Source organism: Trachypithecus francoisi, unplaced genomic scaffold (assembly GCF_009764315.1).
Source record: "Trachypithecus francoisi isolate TF-2019V2 unplaced genomic scaffold, Tfra_2.0 Lachesis_group21, whole genome shotgun sequence".
In the NCBI taxonomy this organism is placed as follows: domain Eukaryota; kingdom Metazoa; phylum Chordata; class Mammalia; order Primates; family Cercopithecidae; genus Trachypithecus; species Trachypithecus francoisi.
The window spans coordinates 43,296,825-43,314,271 of record NW_022681467.1 but is presented as its reverse complement, the minus strand read 5'-3'; the positions used below and the strand labels follow the sequence as shown (position 1 = coordinate 43,314,271).

At 40.9% G+C, this 17,447-nt stretch overlaps 2 protein-coding genes across 13 annotated transcripts in view; one reads left to right on the top strand and one right to left on the bottom strand.

The window, feature by feature from the left end:
* The window catches only part of SULF2 (sulfatase 2), a 137,143-nt gene extending 130,153 nt beyond the window's left edge, over positions 1–6,990 (top strand). For 7 of the 8 annotated variants that reach the window (XM_033186671.1, XM_033186668.1, XM_033186670.1 and 4 more), the window contains one exon: positions 981–2,466. In XM_033186671.1, coding sequence (XP_033042562.1) covers positions 981–1,011 — 31 coding nt within the window. In that variant the 3' untranslated portion in view covers positions 1,012–2,466. Of the gene's footprint in view, positions 1–980; positions 4,455–5,312 lie in introns of those variants that run through there. The other variant, XR_004431268.1, reaches the window with a different exon arrangement.
* Positions 2,714–17,447, bottom strand: part of NCOA3 (nuclear receptor coactivator 3) — a 157,654-nt gene continuing 142,920 nt past the window's right edge. For 3 of the 5 annotated variants that reach the window (XM_033186663.1, XM_033186666.1, XM_033186664.1), the window contains 10 exons: positions 16,371–16,568; positions 15,741–15,992; positions 15,512–15,638; positions 13,436–13,607; positions 12,001–12,294; positions 10,277–10,369; positions 8,119–8,404; positions 6,784–6,958; positions 6,287–6,428; positions 5,645–5,973 (listed from right to left, as the gene is read on the bottom strand). In XM_033186663.1, the coding sequence (XP_033042554.1) occupies positions 5,962–5,973; positions 6,287–6,428; positions 6,784–6,958; positions 8,119–8,404; positions 10,277–10,369; positions 12,001–12,294; positions 13,436–13,607; positions 15,512–15,638; positions 15,741–15,992; positions 16,371–16,568 (1,751 nt within the window). In that variant the 3' untranslated portion in view covers positions 5,645–5,961. Of the gene's footprint in view, positions 5,974–6,286; positions 6,429–6,783; positions 6,959–8,118; positions 8,405–10,276; positions 10,370–12,000; positions 12,295–13,435; positions 13,608–15,511; positions 15,639–15,740; positions 15,993–16,370; positions 16,569–17,447 lie in introns of all 5 variants that reach the window. The other 2 variants (XM_033186662.1, XM_033186665.1) reach the window with 2 other exon arrangements.

The window sequence follows — 17,447 nt, the reverse complement described above, 5'->3', positions numbered from 1 at the left end:
TGGTTCTGACTGCTTCATTTTGCCAATGCTATTCTATTTGCATGCCATGTCTTACATACCACCCTTGATTTGTTCTCATAATGAGGGTGGCGGGGAAGTACTAATGCACATCTTTCCCTAAGAAAACACTTGAATCCACTTCATGTTTTACATTAATGCCTTGTCCAGTACACTGCTGTTCTCGCTATAATCTCTGCTTGGTAAACTTGAGCTATTACTTAGAGGTTGAGAAGCATTTAAATATTACAAACTGCCAGGCATCTTGAAGGCTATGGCTGCAAAAGTGCTAACTGGTATACAACATCAGCAGTAGGATGGCCTCATTAAATGGTTTCCAAAAAGCCCATGCTACAGCTACAGACTCTCACTCCAGTGCCATTGGAGGCTGGCACGGGCTGAGACTGGCAACCTGGAAAGTTCACCTCTATTCTAAAGGGAGCAGGCCAGTTTGCTCCCCGCAGGAATGGGCTGAGGTTTGCCAGATTTTCTAATTCACTGACTAAATCCAAAAATGCAGGTATATGTGAGAATTCTTTATCATTATCATCTCATTTGACATTAAATTAACCATGTGGGCAAACTACCCTCCTTGGTGAGCTGCCATTTGCAACCTCTGGTCTACTCATTTATTCCTTTATATGCATATAAACCTGTGTGGCTTTAATAGGACATTAGTAACAGGCCACCTAAGCCTTTCTTTGGTGCTTCTAGAATTAAGGTACAGAATCTTTGCATATCACAATCTCCTTAGCCACTATTCTATCCAGATCCTTAAATGCCATCCTTGCCAGGCATTGAGTGTATAAGTAAACAACTAAAAATTGAGGTGACTAGGTGGTAGCAATCCCTTTCTAAGTAACCTAGAAATAGTCATTCTCAGCAGCCTTGAAGCAAAGCTTCCTCAGCTCTAGGACTGATTAGGAAGTCATGATAAAGACCGTGATAGCTAAATGCTAAGATGAGTTTGTTTCGTTCTTTAGGGGACAACTGTGGGAAGGCTGGGAAGGTTAAGAAACAACAGAGGTGGACCTTCAAAAACATATAGAGGCATCACCTGACTGCACAGGCAACAAAAAACCATGTGGGTGATTTCCAGCAGACCTATGCTACTGGCCAGGAGGCCTGAGAAAGCAAGCACTCACTCTCAGTCAACATGGCAGATTCTGGAGGATAACCAGCAGGAGCAGAGAGAACTTCAAGAAGTCCATTTTTGCCCCTGCTTTTGCTTTGGATTATACCTCACCAGCTGCACAAAATGCATTTTTTTCGTATCAAAAAGTCACCACTAACCCTCCCCAGAAGCTCACAAAGGAAAACGAAGAGAGTGAGTGAGATTTCCTTTGAGATTTCCTTGGAAATTTCCCCCAAGGGCGAAAGTCATTGGAATTTTTAAATCATAGGGGAAAAGCAGTCCTGTTCTAAATCCTCTTATTCTTTCGGTTTGTCACAAAGAAGGAACTAAGAAGCAGGACAGAGGCAACGTGGAGACGCTGAAAACCGTGCAGAGAGTTTGACAATGAGTCAGTAGCACAAAAGAGATGACATTTACCTAGCACTATAAACCCTGGTTGCCTCTGAAGAAACGGTCTTCACTGTATATATGTGACTATTTACATGTAACCAACATGGGAACTTTTAGGGGAACCTAATAAGAAATCCCAATTTTCAGGAGTGGTAGTGTCAATAAACGCTCTGTGGCCAGTGTAAAAGAAAATCCCTCGCAGTTGTGGACATTTCTGTTCCTGTCCAGATACCGTTTCTCCTAGTATTTCTTTGTTATGTCCCGGAACTGATGTTTTTTTTTAAGGTACTGAAACGTAGTTGATGTATGTCCCAAGTTTTGATGAAACTGTATTTGTAAAAAAAATTTTGTAGTATAAGTATTGTCATACAGTGTTCAAAAACCCAGCCAATGACCAGCAGTTGGTATGAAGAAACCTTTGACATTTTGTAAAAGGCCATTTCTTGGGAGTTTTTTGGTGTGTCTGTTTTTTTAAAGTATTCAAGATACTACCAGTCAACATCTTTTTGGAAGAAAATGCCTTTGGGTTTAGAAGATTTTCTTAAAAGGGGAGTAGATGGTTGTAGATTGACTCAAGTCTACCATACTTCAAGGGACTACAGGTAAGTCTCATAGTATACCAGCTTTGCTACTTCATTTTTTAAAAGTATTACTCAATTGCAAAGAAATTCACCTTGGCCAAACCTTCTTTGTATATCAGGTAATCTAACCTGATACAAGTAGTTGACAGATTTCGGCTATCACCAATCCAACCCATTTCTCATTTAACAGATGACAGAGATAATCCCTAAAGCACCCACATTTGTTTCAATGCCCCCAACAGGCCAAGGCTCCCTAGCAACTCCCTAGTGGCGTTTTTTAACTTCAGAAACTGTTACCATTATTTGAAATAGACTTCCTTAATCTTCTTTACCCTTAATCCAACAGGGATTAAAAAACAAAACTCTTCAGGCTCCAATTTTAAATAGAAACCTTTATTTACAATGACATCCAAAATGGTCAGCAAAGCAGTCACAGCTCACCATCCCCCATAAGTCATTTCATGTGATTTCAATTCTTTGCAGGATAAAGAATAATTTCTATTTTTTTTTTTAAAGCAACACAATGTAAACTTGATTGAAACTGAATTCATTCTCAAGAGTGTAAGTCAATTCCTGAGAATTTAAATATTGCTCTTATATTTCATTCTTCAAAATTCCATATATTAGAAAGGAAGAGAGAAAACACCTGCTCGGTTATTAACAGTGTGCCCTTGGAGTTGAAAACAATTCTTGTTCCTCTGATTAAATCAATCCTTGAGGTTTTGCTCCTATGAACCTAATTGTGAACAAAACTCACAGCTTCTGCAAATAAAAACAGGCATACATGTAACTGGCAATCCATTCTGTTTACTTTCAGCTGCACCCATCTCTGGATCAAAGAACTTCTAGGACATCAAGCCAATTATCTTCTGTAATACCCTACCCCTAATATAGATACCCCCAACTCACCTCAGATATTAAATACTGATAACTAAGTAGCACTGTTATTGATATTTACACCTTTCAATCCAGATGCAGTTTAGAAAAGTGGCATCATAATATGAACATTAACAATGTAACTTCCATTTATTTTTTAAAGGAAGAAACATGTATCTCCTTTATATCATTCTAATCTTTATAAAATATATATATTTTATTTATATATCTTTGGATTCAGCAAAAAAAAAAAAAAGTAGGTACTGGAAATATCCCACATTCTAAAAGCAGATGAAAAGATTATACTGTTCACCCAACAGATACCAAGGTCTGAAAAAATGGGGGGTGCTGGGGTGTGAGGAGAGGTAGACAGCAGGAGTACAAAGAATTATCTAAAAAAGATAAAGGGCAATACAGGTAAAAACAAATTATCTCAAAGACTGCATCTATTAAAAGAAAATCAAAATCTTGAGTTTGCACCAAATGAACAAGTAGAAAATATAAAAACTTATAATAAACTTCATTTTTCTACCATATAAAAAAGGGAGTGCTGCCTTCCAGTTAGCCTGCAGCCAGGTCTGAGGAAAGGATTGCAAAAAAATTTATTATTTTTTTAAATAATTTTTTAAAGTCAAGAAAGGTAAGAGCACCATTCTGTTTCTCCCCACACACATCACTTAAAGAAGGTTCAGACACAATTGAGCTGAAAAACACAGAGACAGACTGACTTGGTTGTACCTCTGTCTCCAAACAGGAGAGTATACTATCTGAAAAGCACAGGCCACTACAATGGAAGTTTTCAGATTTACAATCTTAAGATATATTTTGAAGTTGGTGGGGGGAAGAGGGCAAACTCATAATTGTCTATACTGCTTTGAAAATAAGATCCACTCTAGTGGTGGATCTGGAAATAATCAGGATTCACTTGTAAGCACATCAAAGATATTAAATGATCTTACCTTCAGAGACATCTAGAAAGACTAAATGTGTGAAATTCTTAAAATTAACTGGCTCTCAGTTATTGCTAGAAAATGACACCAAGACTAGCAGAGACCTCTGAAATTCACAGACATTCAGAAACCCAATTCCTTCAACTATCTGAACCAAATGAAGTAACCCAGATAAAGGGAATTAAACTTCATGTTTCCCTTCCTCCCAAATGACTGAAACAGGTGTCAAAGAGAGGCAACAGCAGAAAGTGGCAGGGGGCAGAAGAGGGAGGGGTTTCAAAGGTGCTCAGTTAGACTGTGGCTCTGAATCACAGTCAAACTGGCTGTGCTGGGTACTGAGTTCCTTAAGAAGTAACAGTGACACTATTCTATCCACAGGGACATAATGAAAGCATCACATTAGTATCATGAGGGGACAGCTGAGCAGACACCAGAAACCACACCAAGGATTCTACTCGAGATCTCAATGTGGGATTCGGGTCTTAGCAACCAAAATCTGAAAACGCTCCTAAAGGGGATGAAAAGGTAACATAATTGAACATACACACACACACACACACACACACACACACAAAACCCAAGAATTGCTATTATTTCGAACTGCTTAAAATCCAAAAGATTCTCTTCAATCAAATTGCTTGATTTTTTTAAATTCCTGATTTTTTTTTAAGTTTATTTCCCCATATCTATTCTTTCCCCCCAAATTAACAAAGTGCTTAGTTCTGGTAGAGGAATTTTTAAAAAATTAAAATGCCTACATCTAAACAAGTAATCTCTTTAAAAAGCATTTAGATTAAGAGATTGAAGAGCGAGGCATCTAAGGCTGGGGCCCAGGTGGGGAAGGAAAAGCTGTGGAGCACTACCCCCCACCGCAGGCCACGGAAGTCAAGGGATGTTTCTTCCACTGGTAGCCTCTCCACACACAGCTTACTGAAATCAACAATGTTAAATATTTAGCTTCACAAACTCTGTAAAAATGAGTTGTTGTGACCTACAAAAAAAGGTATATACATATTTTACATAATACAATATCTTAAAGGTCGTTATTTACAAAAAAGTCTATTCACAGAAACACTGCGAGATTCTGATTCAGAATGCAGTACCTGGCCTTGAGTTTTCAGAAGTTTATTTTCAAAAAGCATTATTGCTCCACCATATAGGCAAAGGGTGACACCAGTACTTTAAAAAAAAAAATCATAGTTCTTGTCCAACACGTAAGTGTAGGCAAAAACCAGGAATGTGTTTCACTATTCCCTCAAGACCTCAAGAATATTGCATTTATCCATTACTTTTTAAATAAAGTGCACTCAACTGCACATTAGCATGTGAAAAGTTTGCTACTGCTGCAATTAAATACTGTCATCTCATTTCCCTTCTGTAAAGCCATTTGGACATCCATGACAGTTCCTGGAGGTGAAGTATTACAGGACATGAACGGCAAATGAAAACCTTCATTAGGAGAAAACCTAGGACAAATAATAGGGACAGAGCAACTCAACACCATCAGTAAAGGACAATTCAGAATCACCAGTTCCACTGGACAGAGGGTCAACACAGAACTACTTGGTAGTGACAAAAACACCTGAGGGCTGGGACTATGCTCTTTGTCCAATACTGCAACTAGAGAAACCAGATGTTCTAATCTCTCTCGATTCGTCCAATGTTCTCTGGCCCACCTATGTGTATTTAAGAGACTTTGGCTAGCAAGGCAGAAAAAAGTGACACAAAAGTTTTATGATCAGTAGCATGCCATATCTCCAGAATTATATCCCTAGGAGGTGGAATGCCAAAAAATATTTCTGTTTTGAACGCCATGATACACAGCAGGAGGGGAGGAAAAAAACAGGTAGATACTGCCCTTTGGCTTAAAATCCAGTCCTGCTCAAATGACATCACTTAAAATACCCTTGACGGAGCTCAAAGCTGGTCCTTTCTTCAAAGACAGATGCCTGGAACAATGATTCCTTCCCAATAATCCTAGTGCAGTGTCATTTGTACAGTGGTTTCCTTAAGAGGTCCTGGTGCAGAGATGTCAGCAGTATTTCTGTTAGCAACCAGAAAAACTGAGTAAAACACATGCTTTACACAACAAAAAAAACCCATGCCCACATTCATGGCTTACAGTGCAGCTCTGGCTGAGTGATTCAGATTCCTGAGATCCCATCTTACAATGCAGCTTGGCTTACCAAAGTATCCAATGGCCCAATGCCTTCAAACCAAGTTTTTTCAATTACTATATTTTAAGTTATACATTCAAGTTAAAATATACCTAGGACATTCTGATTATAGCTGAGGCTTTAGTTCTATCCAGAGAACAAGAAAAACTTTTTGAAAAATGTAAGGAATCGATTTCATACCTGATCAGGGCCCATAGGCATGCCAGACATGGGCATGGGGTTCATGTTCATCTGTCCCATGTGACCACTGCTGCCATTCATGTGCACCATACTATACACTGCAGGATTCCCCTGGTGGGCAAACTGCTGCTGGGAAAAGGAGCTGTAAGTAAAGAAACGGTAATATTACCTCTGGAAGTCACTTTAGCGACAAAGGGCATGCCCACAGAAACTACTACAATTGTGTCAAATATTGCTATACTTAAGCGGGGAATGTCAGAGAGAAAACTCCCTGACAGCCTGTGATTCATTTTTCACAGCTTTCTGTACTAGATACCCTAATAGATAATGTGCATGCTTGAAGAACTCTCAAAATGGACAAGCCAAATAACACACCTTCTAATATGAACCCAGTCCTTTCAATCTCTCCATACAAAAAGGAGTGACTGAAAATTACAGTAAGTTCCTGGACTTCTGGGACTAAGATGTGACTAACTTTAGAAGTCACTGTTCTTTACCTGTTCCTGGCCAAATTTCCTGATGGCCAGCCCTTCATTTCTGAGGACTGATAGATGGATGCAGCCTGGGGGTGTTGTATCATGGGATTCTGGGAGGGACCCATTCTTGACGATATCATCGCACTGGGAGGACTAGACACTCGACCAAAGGCTGGATCTGGTTGTTGTCCCATTCCTTACAAAAATAAAACAGAAGAAATAAAAATGCCCAAATGCCTTCTCCTTAGAATATCAGATTTCTGTAGTAGTTTTATGTTTTTTTTTTTTTTTTTAAAGCGGGGGAGGGTGGAGGGAAGTGATAAGTGTAAGATACAGGGTGCTATAAGATGCTGCGCCCCAGGTATTCTAGATTCTCACCAAGATGACAACTAGAGTTAACAGGCTTACTACAGAAAGGAGCACCATCTGGATCACTGAAAGGTCACAGTTGCTTCAGTGGGCTTTCTGCAGAAAACGGACTCCGTATGAACTCACATCACTCCATCCCTCTTTAAAGGGCAGGGGAGTTACAATCCTCAGATGACAGGGCTCCCTAGTAGTCACCTTTATCCCCACCATGTTCCCGGAACCTCTCAAAGGCTGAACTGAAGAGGTATCTGCATCACTGTAATTAATAATAAATCCAGGGCCGGGCGCGGTGGCTCACGCCTGTAATCCCAACACTTTGGGAGGCCGAGGCAGGCAGATCACGAGGTCAAGAGATCGAGACCATCCTGGCTAACATGGTGAAACCCTGTCTCTATTAAAAATTCAAACAAAAAATAGCCAGGGGTGGTGTGATACACCTGTAGTCCCAGCTACTCGGGAGCATGAGGCAGGAGAATCACTTGAACCTGGGAGGCGGAGGTTGCAGTGAGCCAAGATCGCACCACTGCACTCCAGCCTGGGTGACAGAGCAAGACCCTATCTCAAAAAAATAATAATAAATCCAAGTCACCTAGAAAATCAACGTAAAAGTCCACAAAGTGCATTCCTCTCACTGACTTGACCAAGCATTCAGAGATTAGAGAGTTCTACTATACTGGAACATATACGAAGGGGCAAGGGGACAACTTTGCAGTGTTTCTTCCAAATTAAGAGTTTGGGGACTCTTAATGAATGGGACTGGAAAAAAAAAACACCTGAAAAAAAATACTCAACTATGACAGGATACACCTGTCTCAATTACCTGTGTGCTGCAGCATTTTTGTTTTCCAATAGTTTAAATTAACTTTGTTTTCCTTGTGAAGAGGGAGTGAATCGTATTTTTTGTCTTTCATGTGCAACAAATGTAGTGAAGCTTATGTCCTTAGTAATGTTAACTTGGAGAAGGCATATTTACACTGTCAGATTTACCATAATTTGGTTGATATGGAAACTGCTGCGGTGGAGCTTGTGGCATTGCAGGTCCCGCCAAAAGCCCATCCATGCTGGGGGAAGCAGTCACATTAGGAGGTGGGCTGAAGGCCTGGGTTTGCTGCTGGTGCTGCTGCTGCTGTTGCTGTTGCTGCTGCTGCTGCTGCTGTTGTTGCTGTTGCTGCTGCTGCTGCTGCATCATCATAGCCACCCTCTGTTGTCGGAAGTGATGACTTAGCAGCTCTCTGCTGCGTTGGGCGACCATTTGAGCATTAAGAAAACCCTGCTAATACCCAAGAAAGAGTGCAATTACATATATATAGCAAGAACCTGCCAGTTGCATACATATAGTACCCCCACAATACACCAGGTATAAGACAGAAAACACCCAGGGTCTTTTTTTTTTTTTTTTTTTTAAACAGGGTCTCACTCTGTCGCCCAGGCTGGAGTGCAGTGGCACAATCTTGGCTCACTGCAACCTTCACCTCCCAGGTTTAAGCGAGTCTCCTGCCTCAGCCTCCCAAGTAGCTGGGATTACAGGCATGCACCACCACTCCAGCTAATTTTTGTCTTTTTAGTAGAGGTGGTGCTTCACCGTGTTAGGCAGGCTGGTCTCAAACTCCTAACCTCAGGTGATCCACCTGCCTCAGCCTCCCAAAGTGCTTAAATTACAAGTGTGAGCCACTGCACCAGCCAAAACATACCATTCTTTACATAAAAGCTTTCTGACCTGGTGCAGTGGCTCACGCCTGTAATCCCAGCACTTTGGGAGGCCAAGGCAGGGGGATCACTTGAGGTCAGGAGTTCGAGACCAGCCTGGCCAAAATGGTGAAACCCTGTCTACACTAAAAATACAGAAACTAGCCAGCCATCGTGGTGAGCACCTGTAATCCCACCTACTCGGGAGGCTGAGGCAGGAAAATCCGTTAAACCCAAGGAATTGAGGCTGCAGTGAGCTGAGATCGTGCCACTGTACTGCAGCCTGGGCAACAGTGACTCTCTCAAAAAAAAAAAAAAAAAGAAGAAGAAGCTTTCTGGCTATTGCAGGGGGAGGGAGGGAGAAATGAAGAAGAAGGAGACCTGAAAATTATTTGGGGTTAAAAGACAAAAGACACACTGTCAAGCTTTAACATGACCAGAAACATTCCACAACGTGAGAGAACATTTAGGGGTAGAATCTGAGGACAAATTTTTCAGGAACTATGAAGGACAACTACAGGAAAATGAGGATTCAGTGTTTTGGGGTGGTGGAGGGCTGAAACATGAAACCAAAAAAAAAAGAAAAAAGATGGGGTTATACTTAGATAGCAGGGGTCCACCTCAGAAAATCTTGTACTTTCTTTAAACTTTCAGAAAGAGGTAGGGGGCAAGGAGAAGCTGTCTGGAGGTTCAGAAGGTGACATAACCAAAGTACAACAAGGAAGCCAATTTGGGCTCTACTAGCTACGGATCATCTCCAAAAAGCAAACTTTTTTCATCTTTCTGTAGGGCATTCTAGCTCAGCTTCCACAAGAGGTTTTATTATCAAGAAAATGTACATATCAGTACTTCCAAGTAGGCATAAGACAATGAAAATTGAGCATTTCACAGTTGTTTTTTAAAAAACAATTATAAACAATATTTCAAACTACAGTAGAGGACTACAGTGTGGTCATCTGCCTCATGCACATTAAGAAAATCCCTCAATACTGTCTCCACCACTGGCTAGAAGTAGAAGGGAATTTTAATTCCTCTCAGGAGGCTATCACTGAGAACAGGATTATGTATTCTTTATTTTCTTCTTTATAATTTCAGAATTTTACCCAGTGTGCATGTTTCATAATCCAGGAACAGAGGAACATTTACAGATTATTTTAAATTCCTAAAAAGCCATGTGATAGCTGTTCTCACAGTATAGTAACTGATCACAAAGGGAACCAATTAAAAAAAACACTAATCTATGGTTTTAATGAAGAAACCTCTCCCTCCTCTGATTCCTCCCAGTCACCAGCCAGAGAGAAGAATAGAAGAGTTGAAAGTCTTTAATACGACTGCTTTCTTACACAAGAAATTCAGAATTACCTTCATTTGTTTAACGAACATTTACTGAGAGTCAACCACAGGCCAAGCCCTGTCCTGAGCACAGAGCAATGCATGTGGAAAGGCTCATCATCCTCACCTGGGGCTGCATCATAGGCCTCATCACCGCAGCACCACCAGCAGTAGGGTTTTCCATTTTCAATTCAAGTGCCTGTCTGCTCTGATTCAAAAACTGAGATGAGACAAGTTGGTTAGAATGCAAGGAGAACATGTCAGTCTGCCAACACAGCTTTCCAGACCCTCAGCACCAGCCAATGAGGTAATGATATCTCCAAACACAATAACCTGGCTAAGTCACATCTAAACTAGTACTTTCACACTGCAAAAAGGTCAATGTTGAAAAGTCTTAGGCTAGCATATGATGGGCTACTGTTTGGCATTGGGAAAAAAAGGTAAAGTGCAATTTTGTAGCTTAAAGAATATCTCCACACCTGTAATCCCAGCACTTTGAGAGGCTGAGGTGGGCAGATCACTTGAGCCCAAGAGTCTGAGATCAGCCTGGGCAACCTGGAGAAACCCCATCTCTACAAAAAATTAGCCAAGAGTGGTGGCACACTCCTGTAGTCCCAGCTACCTGGGAGGCTGAGGTGGAAGGATCACCTGAACCTGAGAGGTCGAGGCTGCAGTGAGCTGTGACTGCACCACTGCGTTCCACCCTGAAACCCTGTATCAGAAAAAATAATAATACATAAATAAATTATATATATACACAGCAGAAACTCAAAAGATTTATAAAGTCAGGCTTTCTCTGGGATTATTCAGGCACATGGGGAAATACCTTTAAGTTCATCAGAGGAATTCTGAATAAACTCCATTAGCTTTCCCTAAATGACTTTTAGTGAAAAGAAATGGCAGAAAGTAAAATGAATGCAGTAACACAGCTTTTCTGAGTACCTAAACTGACTTTTAAGAATACTTATGCAATGGAGAGTCTCTGGCTCTTTGGATTCCAAACTCAGGCATTCGGCCATACATGGTGGCTCATGCATGTAATCCCAGCACTTTGGGAGGCCAAGGCAGGAGGATCACCTGAGGTCAGGAGATGGGCCTGGTCAACATGGTGAAACCCTGTCTCTACTAAAAATACAAAAACTAGCCAGACTTGAGTGGCTCCCCAGCTACTCAGGAGGCTGAGGCACAAGAATCACCTGAACCCAGAAAGTGGAGGTTGCAGTGAGCCAAGATCATGCCACTGCACGTCAGCCTGGGCGACAGAGCAAGATTCCACCTCAAAAAAAAAAAAAAAAACAAAAAAAAACTCAGGCATTCATCTACTTATATGGTTTGGTTCCACCACATTTAATAACTCAATATGCTCAAGACATAAACAATTTATAAAAACAAATTTTAAAACATTCTTTGGGGACTAAGAAAACAATAGGGTAAGAAGTCATATTTTAGAATATTAAAAGCTCTAGAAAGAAGAGGTTCCATTTAAAATGCTGAAATCAAGATGGTTTAAGTATTTGGTTATTAGTAGTAAGGATTTTTTCAAAAAAAACTTATCTACCTTTAAGACTACAAAGTCATCAAGTAATATTTTTCTTTCCCAAGAGCAATCCTTCCTGACATTTTTTTACTTTTTAATTTGTAAAATGGAATACTCTCATAGAAAGTATCGAATTCCAACACAACTACTCCTTAACAAGGAGTCATTTGTACAAACAAAACCTTACACAGAAGTAAAACAAAAAGAATTTCTTTAGTTGACAGGGATGGAGTGCACAATAGTACGAACACTGAGAAACACAGTCTGAAAACAACAGACGGAGAAGCCAGAGGGAAGAACACATGACCGGTTACCTGCTGGCCCTGCAGCCTCTGCTGAAGCTGCATTCTAAGTTGCTTGGGGGTGTTTGTCCGGGGTCTCATGATGTTGGCTCGCGGGTGCATTCCTTGGAGAGGAAAATTGCCTTGCTGGTTCATCTGATTCATCATAGAGTTAAAAGATGGTGATTGTCCCTGAAGATGAAAGCCTCCTTGCATTGGAGGCCCTTGTGCTGGGTACGTCTGTCCATATAATCCTGCCTTCTGATCCATCATTACTGCTGCTTCTTGGCCTTGGAAAGCATCCTGTTTGGGCTCTAATGCCTGTCCCTTAAACACAACGCATAAAAGAACAGTGAAGAACATCTATGAAAGCAACAGAAGTCAAACGCTCTAAAGAAAGTGCAAAAAAAAATCCAGGTTCTGTGTCACTGGTATCCCCGAAGGTGTACACAAGAACTGCTCAGCATTTCCCATCTGTACTGTGACAGCATTTGCCGCATGGCAATATACTTCCATATGTACATATCTATTTCCCCAACAAGGATTGATAGCCCCTGATGATCTTTCCTGCTTACTGTTGAATGCACAAACCTATAGAGTGGCCCCTCCATAGCCTTTAAATAAAAACAGTCATGGCCGGGCACGGTGGCTCACACCTGTAATCCCAGCACTTTGGGAGGCCAAGGCAGGTGGATCACTTGAGGTCAGGAGTTTGAGAACAGCCTGGCCAACACGGCAAAACCCCGTCTCTACTAAAAATACAAAAGAAATTACCCGGGCGTGGTGGCGGGTGCTTGTAATTGCAGCTACTCGTGAAGCTAAAGCAGGAGAATCACTTGAACCCTGGAAGTGAAGGTTGCAGTGAGCTGAAATTGCGCCACTGTACTCCAGCCTGGGTGACAGAGCGAGACTCCGACTCAAAAAAAAAAAAACAGTCACTACAGAATGTGTCTTTCAGAAATACAGATTTGTGAATGGCATGTTTTCATAAGGCTGGGTATGTAAACAGGAACAGGAGATGATGATGTTAGGATGTTCAGATTGGCCATTGTAAACAAGTATTGTTTAAACAAAAAAAAAAGCTTGCCTCATGAGAATACACATGGCTTGGCTAAGTAGTAGAGAAAGATAGTTATAAAAATGAGAACTTTTAACATGAATAAAAGGTCACACTTTTAAGAACAGTAGTTTCACTAAATCATTTCTACAACTGCCAAAAATAGTGGGTTGTTGAACGTAATATCACAATCATAAGTATATTTTCTATTTTAACATATGAATTGAGACCAAAAAAGTATATTTTCCAAATTTAATGCTGGTATCCACGAATGTAGTAATATAACACAAGTACTAGGAAAGACACACACAGGTATTCTTGTTTATGGCTTCATGAATTTGTACACACACACGCATGCGTGCACACACACACAAATACACACTCTCCTACTTCCATGTTAATGCAACCTACCTGATTGACAAGTTCAGGGATTCCCAAAGCTCTGTCAATTTCTTCCAGGCCTGTGGCATCTGTGTTGCTGAGAAGAGTGTGCAGCTGGTCCAATAATGCTCTTTCGTCACTCTGGCCTTCCAGGTTGGAAGGTGGCCCGACAAGATCATCCAGGGAATTCCTAAGAAGGGGCCTAGAAAAAGGCTTACAATCAGTTTCAATGGTGCTTTTTTGTTTCTAAGAGTAACAGATCACAGCAACCATGCACAATATTTTTAATGAACAGTAACTCAAATACTACAAACACAAAAAATAAACCAAGTGGTAAAAAGGAGTGAATGGCATTAATTTAAGGCCCACAATTTAGAAATTTCACCAGGCCACTTTAGACCACCATATATAGCTTAAACCCCCACTCCCACCACCAAAATGTAATTGCCAAACCCTAGGCATCTGGGGTATAGCAGAAATGGGGGCCAGGGGAAGGTAGGGAAGGATGGGACAAGATACTCCTCACGAAAACAATGAAGGAAGTAGTAATTATAATACTTGAGAATTAGCAAAATCAAAAGAATAAAAGAAAGGGTAGAAATGTTGAGCTATCACTGATATGAGTCTGTAGAAATGCCAAAATCACTTTGTCACACTTGGCCCAGAGCTCATATTGGCAAGTGTAACACAAACCCCATATACCCACAGCAAGTTGCCTTAGTTCTCCAACACATACAGGGGCATGAAGTTAAACATTTATCCTGCCTCAGAAAAGTTCTGTTAACTTGAAACTATTTGCTCTCTACTGAGTAGAGAAGCATTCAAATAAATTCATATAGTTACATCACTGTCTGCTCAATAGATCAGTTCATTTTAGTTTCCTTGCTTAACTTACTGTAGAATTCCCGTTAGAACTGACATTGACAGTGGCCTCTTGCATGCCACTTAGTAAATAAGTTACTAAGCTAAATAAAAATAAAATATCAATGAAAAATAAAAATGAAATACAATCTACAATTTTTTTTTTTATTTTTATTTTTTGGGAGACAGAGTCTTTTTTTTGAGACGGAGTCTCACTCTGTCGCCTAGGCTGGAGTGCAGTGGCCGGATCTCAGCTCACTGCAAGCTCCGCCTCCCGGGTTCACACCATTCTCCTGCCTCAGCCTCCTGAGTAGCTCGCCACCTCGCCCGGCTAGTTTTTTGTATTTTTTTTTAGTAGAGACGGGGTTTCACTGTGTTAGCCAGGATGGTCTCCATCTCCTGACCTCGTAATCCGCCCATCTCGGCCTCCCAAAGTGCTGGGATTACAGGCTTGAGCCACCATGCCCGGCCTGGAGACAGTCTTGCTCTGTCTCCCAGGCTGGAGTGCAGTGGCATGATCTCAGCTCCCCAAGTAGCTGAAACTACAGGCACCCGCCACCACGCCCGGCTAATTTTTTGTATTTTTAGTAGAGATGAGGGTTCACCGTGTTAACCAGGATGGTCTCAATCTCCTGACCTCGTGATCCGCCTGCCTTGGCCTCCTAAAGTGCTGGGGTTACAGGCGTGAGCCACCACGCCTGGCCTACAATCTTTATTTTATGAAAAATTTTAAAGATGCTATATAGTTCTTTCACTATCATCACTGAAATGTTTAAAATAATTTTAGAAAACAATTAGCCAATCCTTAAAATAATTTTCTCAACAGGCAGCAGGTGGTTGGGGAGAAAAAAGGTTTTAAAAAAAAGTTTAATTTTCTGGAAAACTGAGGCTAACCCTCTGAAGAACATAAAACCACTAGAAACACATACTTATCTTTTTTCCCCTCCTCATGGGACTAGAGAGACAATCATCTCACAGAGAGGCTCTCAGATGTTTGGCCACTGAATGGCCCTAATGGCTGGACAACATGGTTGTATCTCCTCCCTCTCCTGTGAATGCCACACGCACTGCTTACTGCCTCAGCCTCACTTTTACACACAGTTATATGAGAAATGCCCAGCTGGCAACCAAGTACCTCAATTACAAGGAATTCTCATTCTCTCTCACGTTTGCTCCTGTGCTCCAACTCTTTTCTAAACTACCCAATGCTGAGATTTTCTACAGAGTCACAAAATAACACCCCACCTATTTTGAGTCCCATGAGGAACTTGTTCTATCGACAACATGCCATCGGGCCAGGAACCCAGTTGGTTAGATGCTGCTGCTTGGCCATAGGGATTAGCCCCCATTCCCATGGGGATTTCACCAGGCCCTGGGGGAGCAAAAAGAAAGCACAAATTATCAAATAAGAGCAAAAATTATCCTGAAACCTCTAACTTTCTTTTTTCATGAAGAGGGGAGGGGGGACACTTACTCATTTGAAGCATCTGCTGCTGTTGCTGCGGCTGCAATATTGGTCTCGCACCTGGTATGCTATTAGACCGAAGAGGCAACGTGGGCATAGAGCCACCCAGTGCAGGTCTGGGTAAAGAAGTATTATAATCTCCTCCTGGTCTTCCCATGGAGTTTGAATTCATAGGTTCCATTCTGCTGGCCTTTGAGTTTGGTAAGCCCCAGTCTCCTGAGGAAGGAGTCTGAGTCACAGTCACATTTCTGTTTGGTCCACCTAAAACAGGTAGCCATACTTAGGTCTTTTCCATATTATAATGAAATCCTTCTTATACCATATGAGTACAGCCATTATACACAACATCAGCCTTGACAAAACAGTACTTTGTCATGGTAAGAAAAGGGCTGGCCAACTGTGGAGACATAGGCCACTATTCTCATGTATTCAATAGGTTGGAAAATGTCATAGACCAAAAGACTCTTTAAGAGTTTACATAACCAAGACATAAAATAAATGAAGGATACTCATGGAAGAAACATACTAATGTTATTCAAAAAGTTATTATTTACTCCCAATTATTTAGATGGCTTAAAGTATTTTAAATATGCTTTTCCCAAAATAAATTAATCATAATACTAATTAGAAATAACATACCCATACTTGAGCCATAATTTTCCTGACTATCCATCATCATTCTTGGATTCCCACCCAACATGGGTTGCTTTGGTAACATGGGGAAAGCACTAATATTTTTTACTGGAGGACTTGAGCCAACAGAAACAGGACTATCCAGAGACACTGCTCGGTTATATGGAGGACGAATAGACTGCACAGACTGTGGACTTTTCAAACCTGTTGAAAACACAATACAAAAATATTTATTGGTGATTTAATACATAAATAATCAAGTACAAAACACAAATACCACCATGCCCCACCCAAGAATATCTTTCTTACAAAAACAAACACTGTCTTCCTTTTACAAAGTAAGTACCAGCCCTCACCCAACCACTACCGCACTCCCCCCACCGCCAAAAAAAGGTCTCATATTCCAAATAAAGTAGAAACAACAATTCTCCATGTCAGCTGAAGTACTGAGAACTCTTCTGTAGCCTGATATGGTCACTGATATTCTGCTTCACTTAATATTGAAAAATTCACAAATGTTCCAAGCTCCTAAAGGTTCTTGCATATTTGTACTTAAGTAAACTGTTTATAATTTTACAATCAACCAGATAAGTTGCCTTCTGATCAAAAAGAAATAAAATGTAAAATTCCCTTCTAACCTCCTGTTTTTCCCCCCACTCTAACTGATCTATCCATTCTAGTTTAGGAAATAATGCTACTGAAAATGAATAATGACCATTCTGAATGATTGTGAGTGCCGCCTTTTCAGTTGATACACACAATATATCTTTGTTTGTTTGTGACAGAGTATCACTCTGTCACCCAGGCTGGAGTGCAGTAGTGAGATCTTGGCTCACTGCAACCTCCGCCTCCCAGGTTCAAGCAATTCTCATACCTTAGCCTCCCGAGTAGCTGGGACCACAGGTGTGAGCCACCACGCCTGACCTACCTTTGTTAAATAGATGAAGTAAACACACAGCAACAGGAGAGGGGCTAGATAAGAACCAGCAAACACCAAAGAAGAAAACTATCTTAATTAAGTGACAAGATTCTGTTAAAACACCAAGGGACAGGTTTTAATCTAGAGTTTGAGTTGCTTTTTAA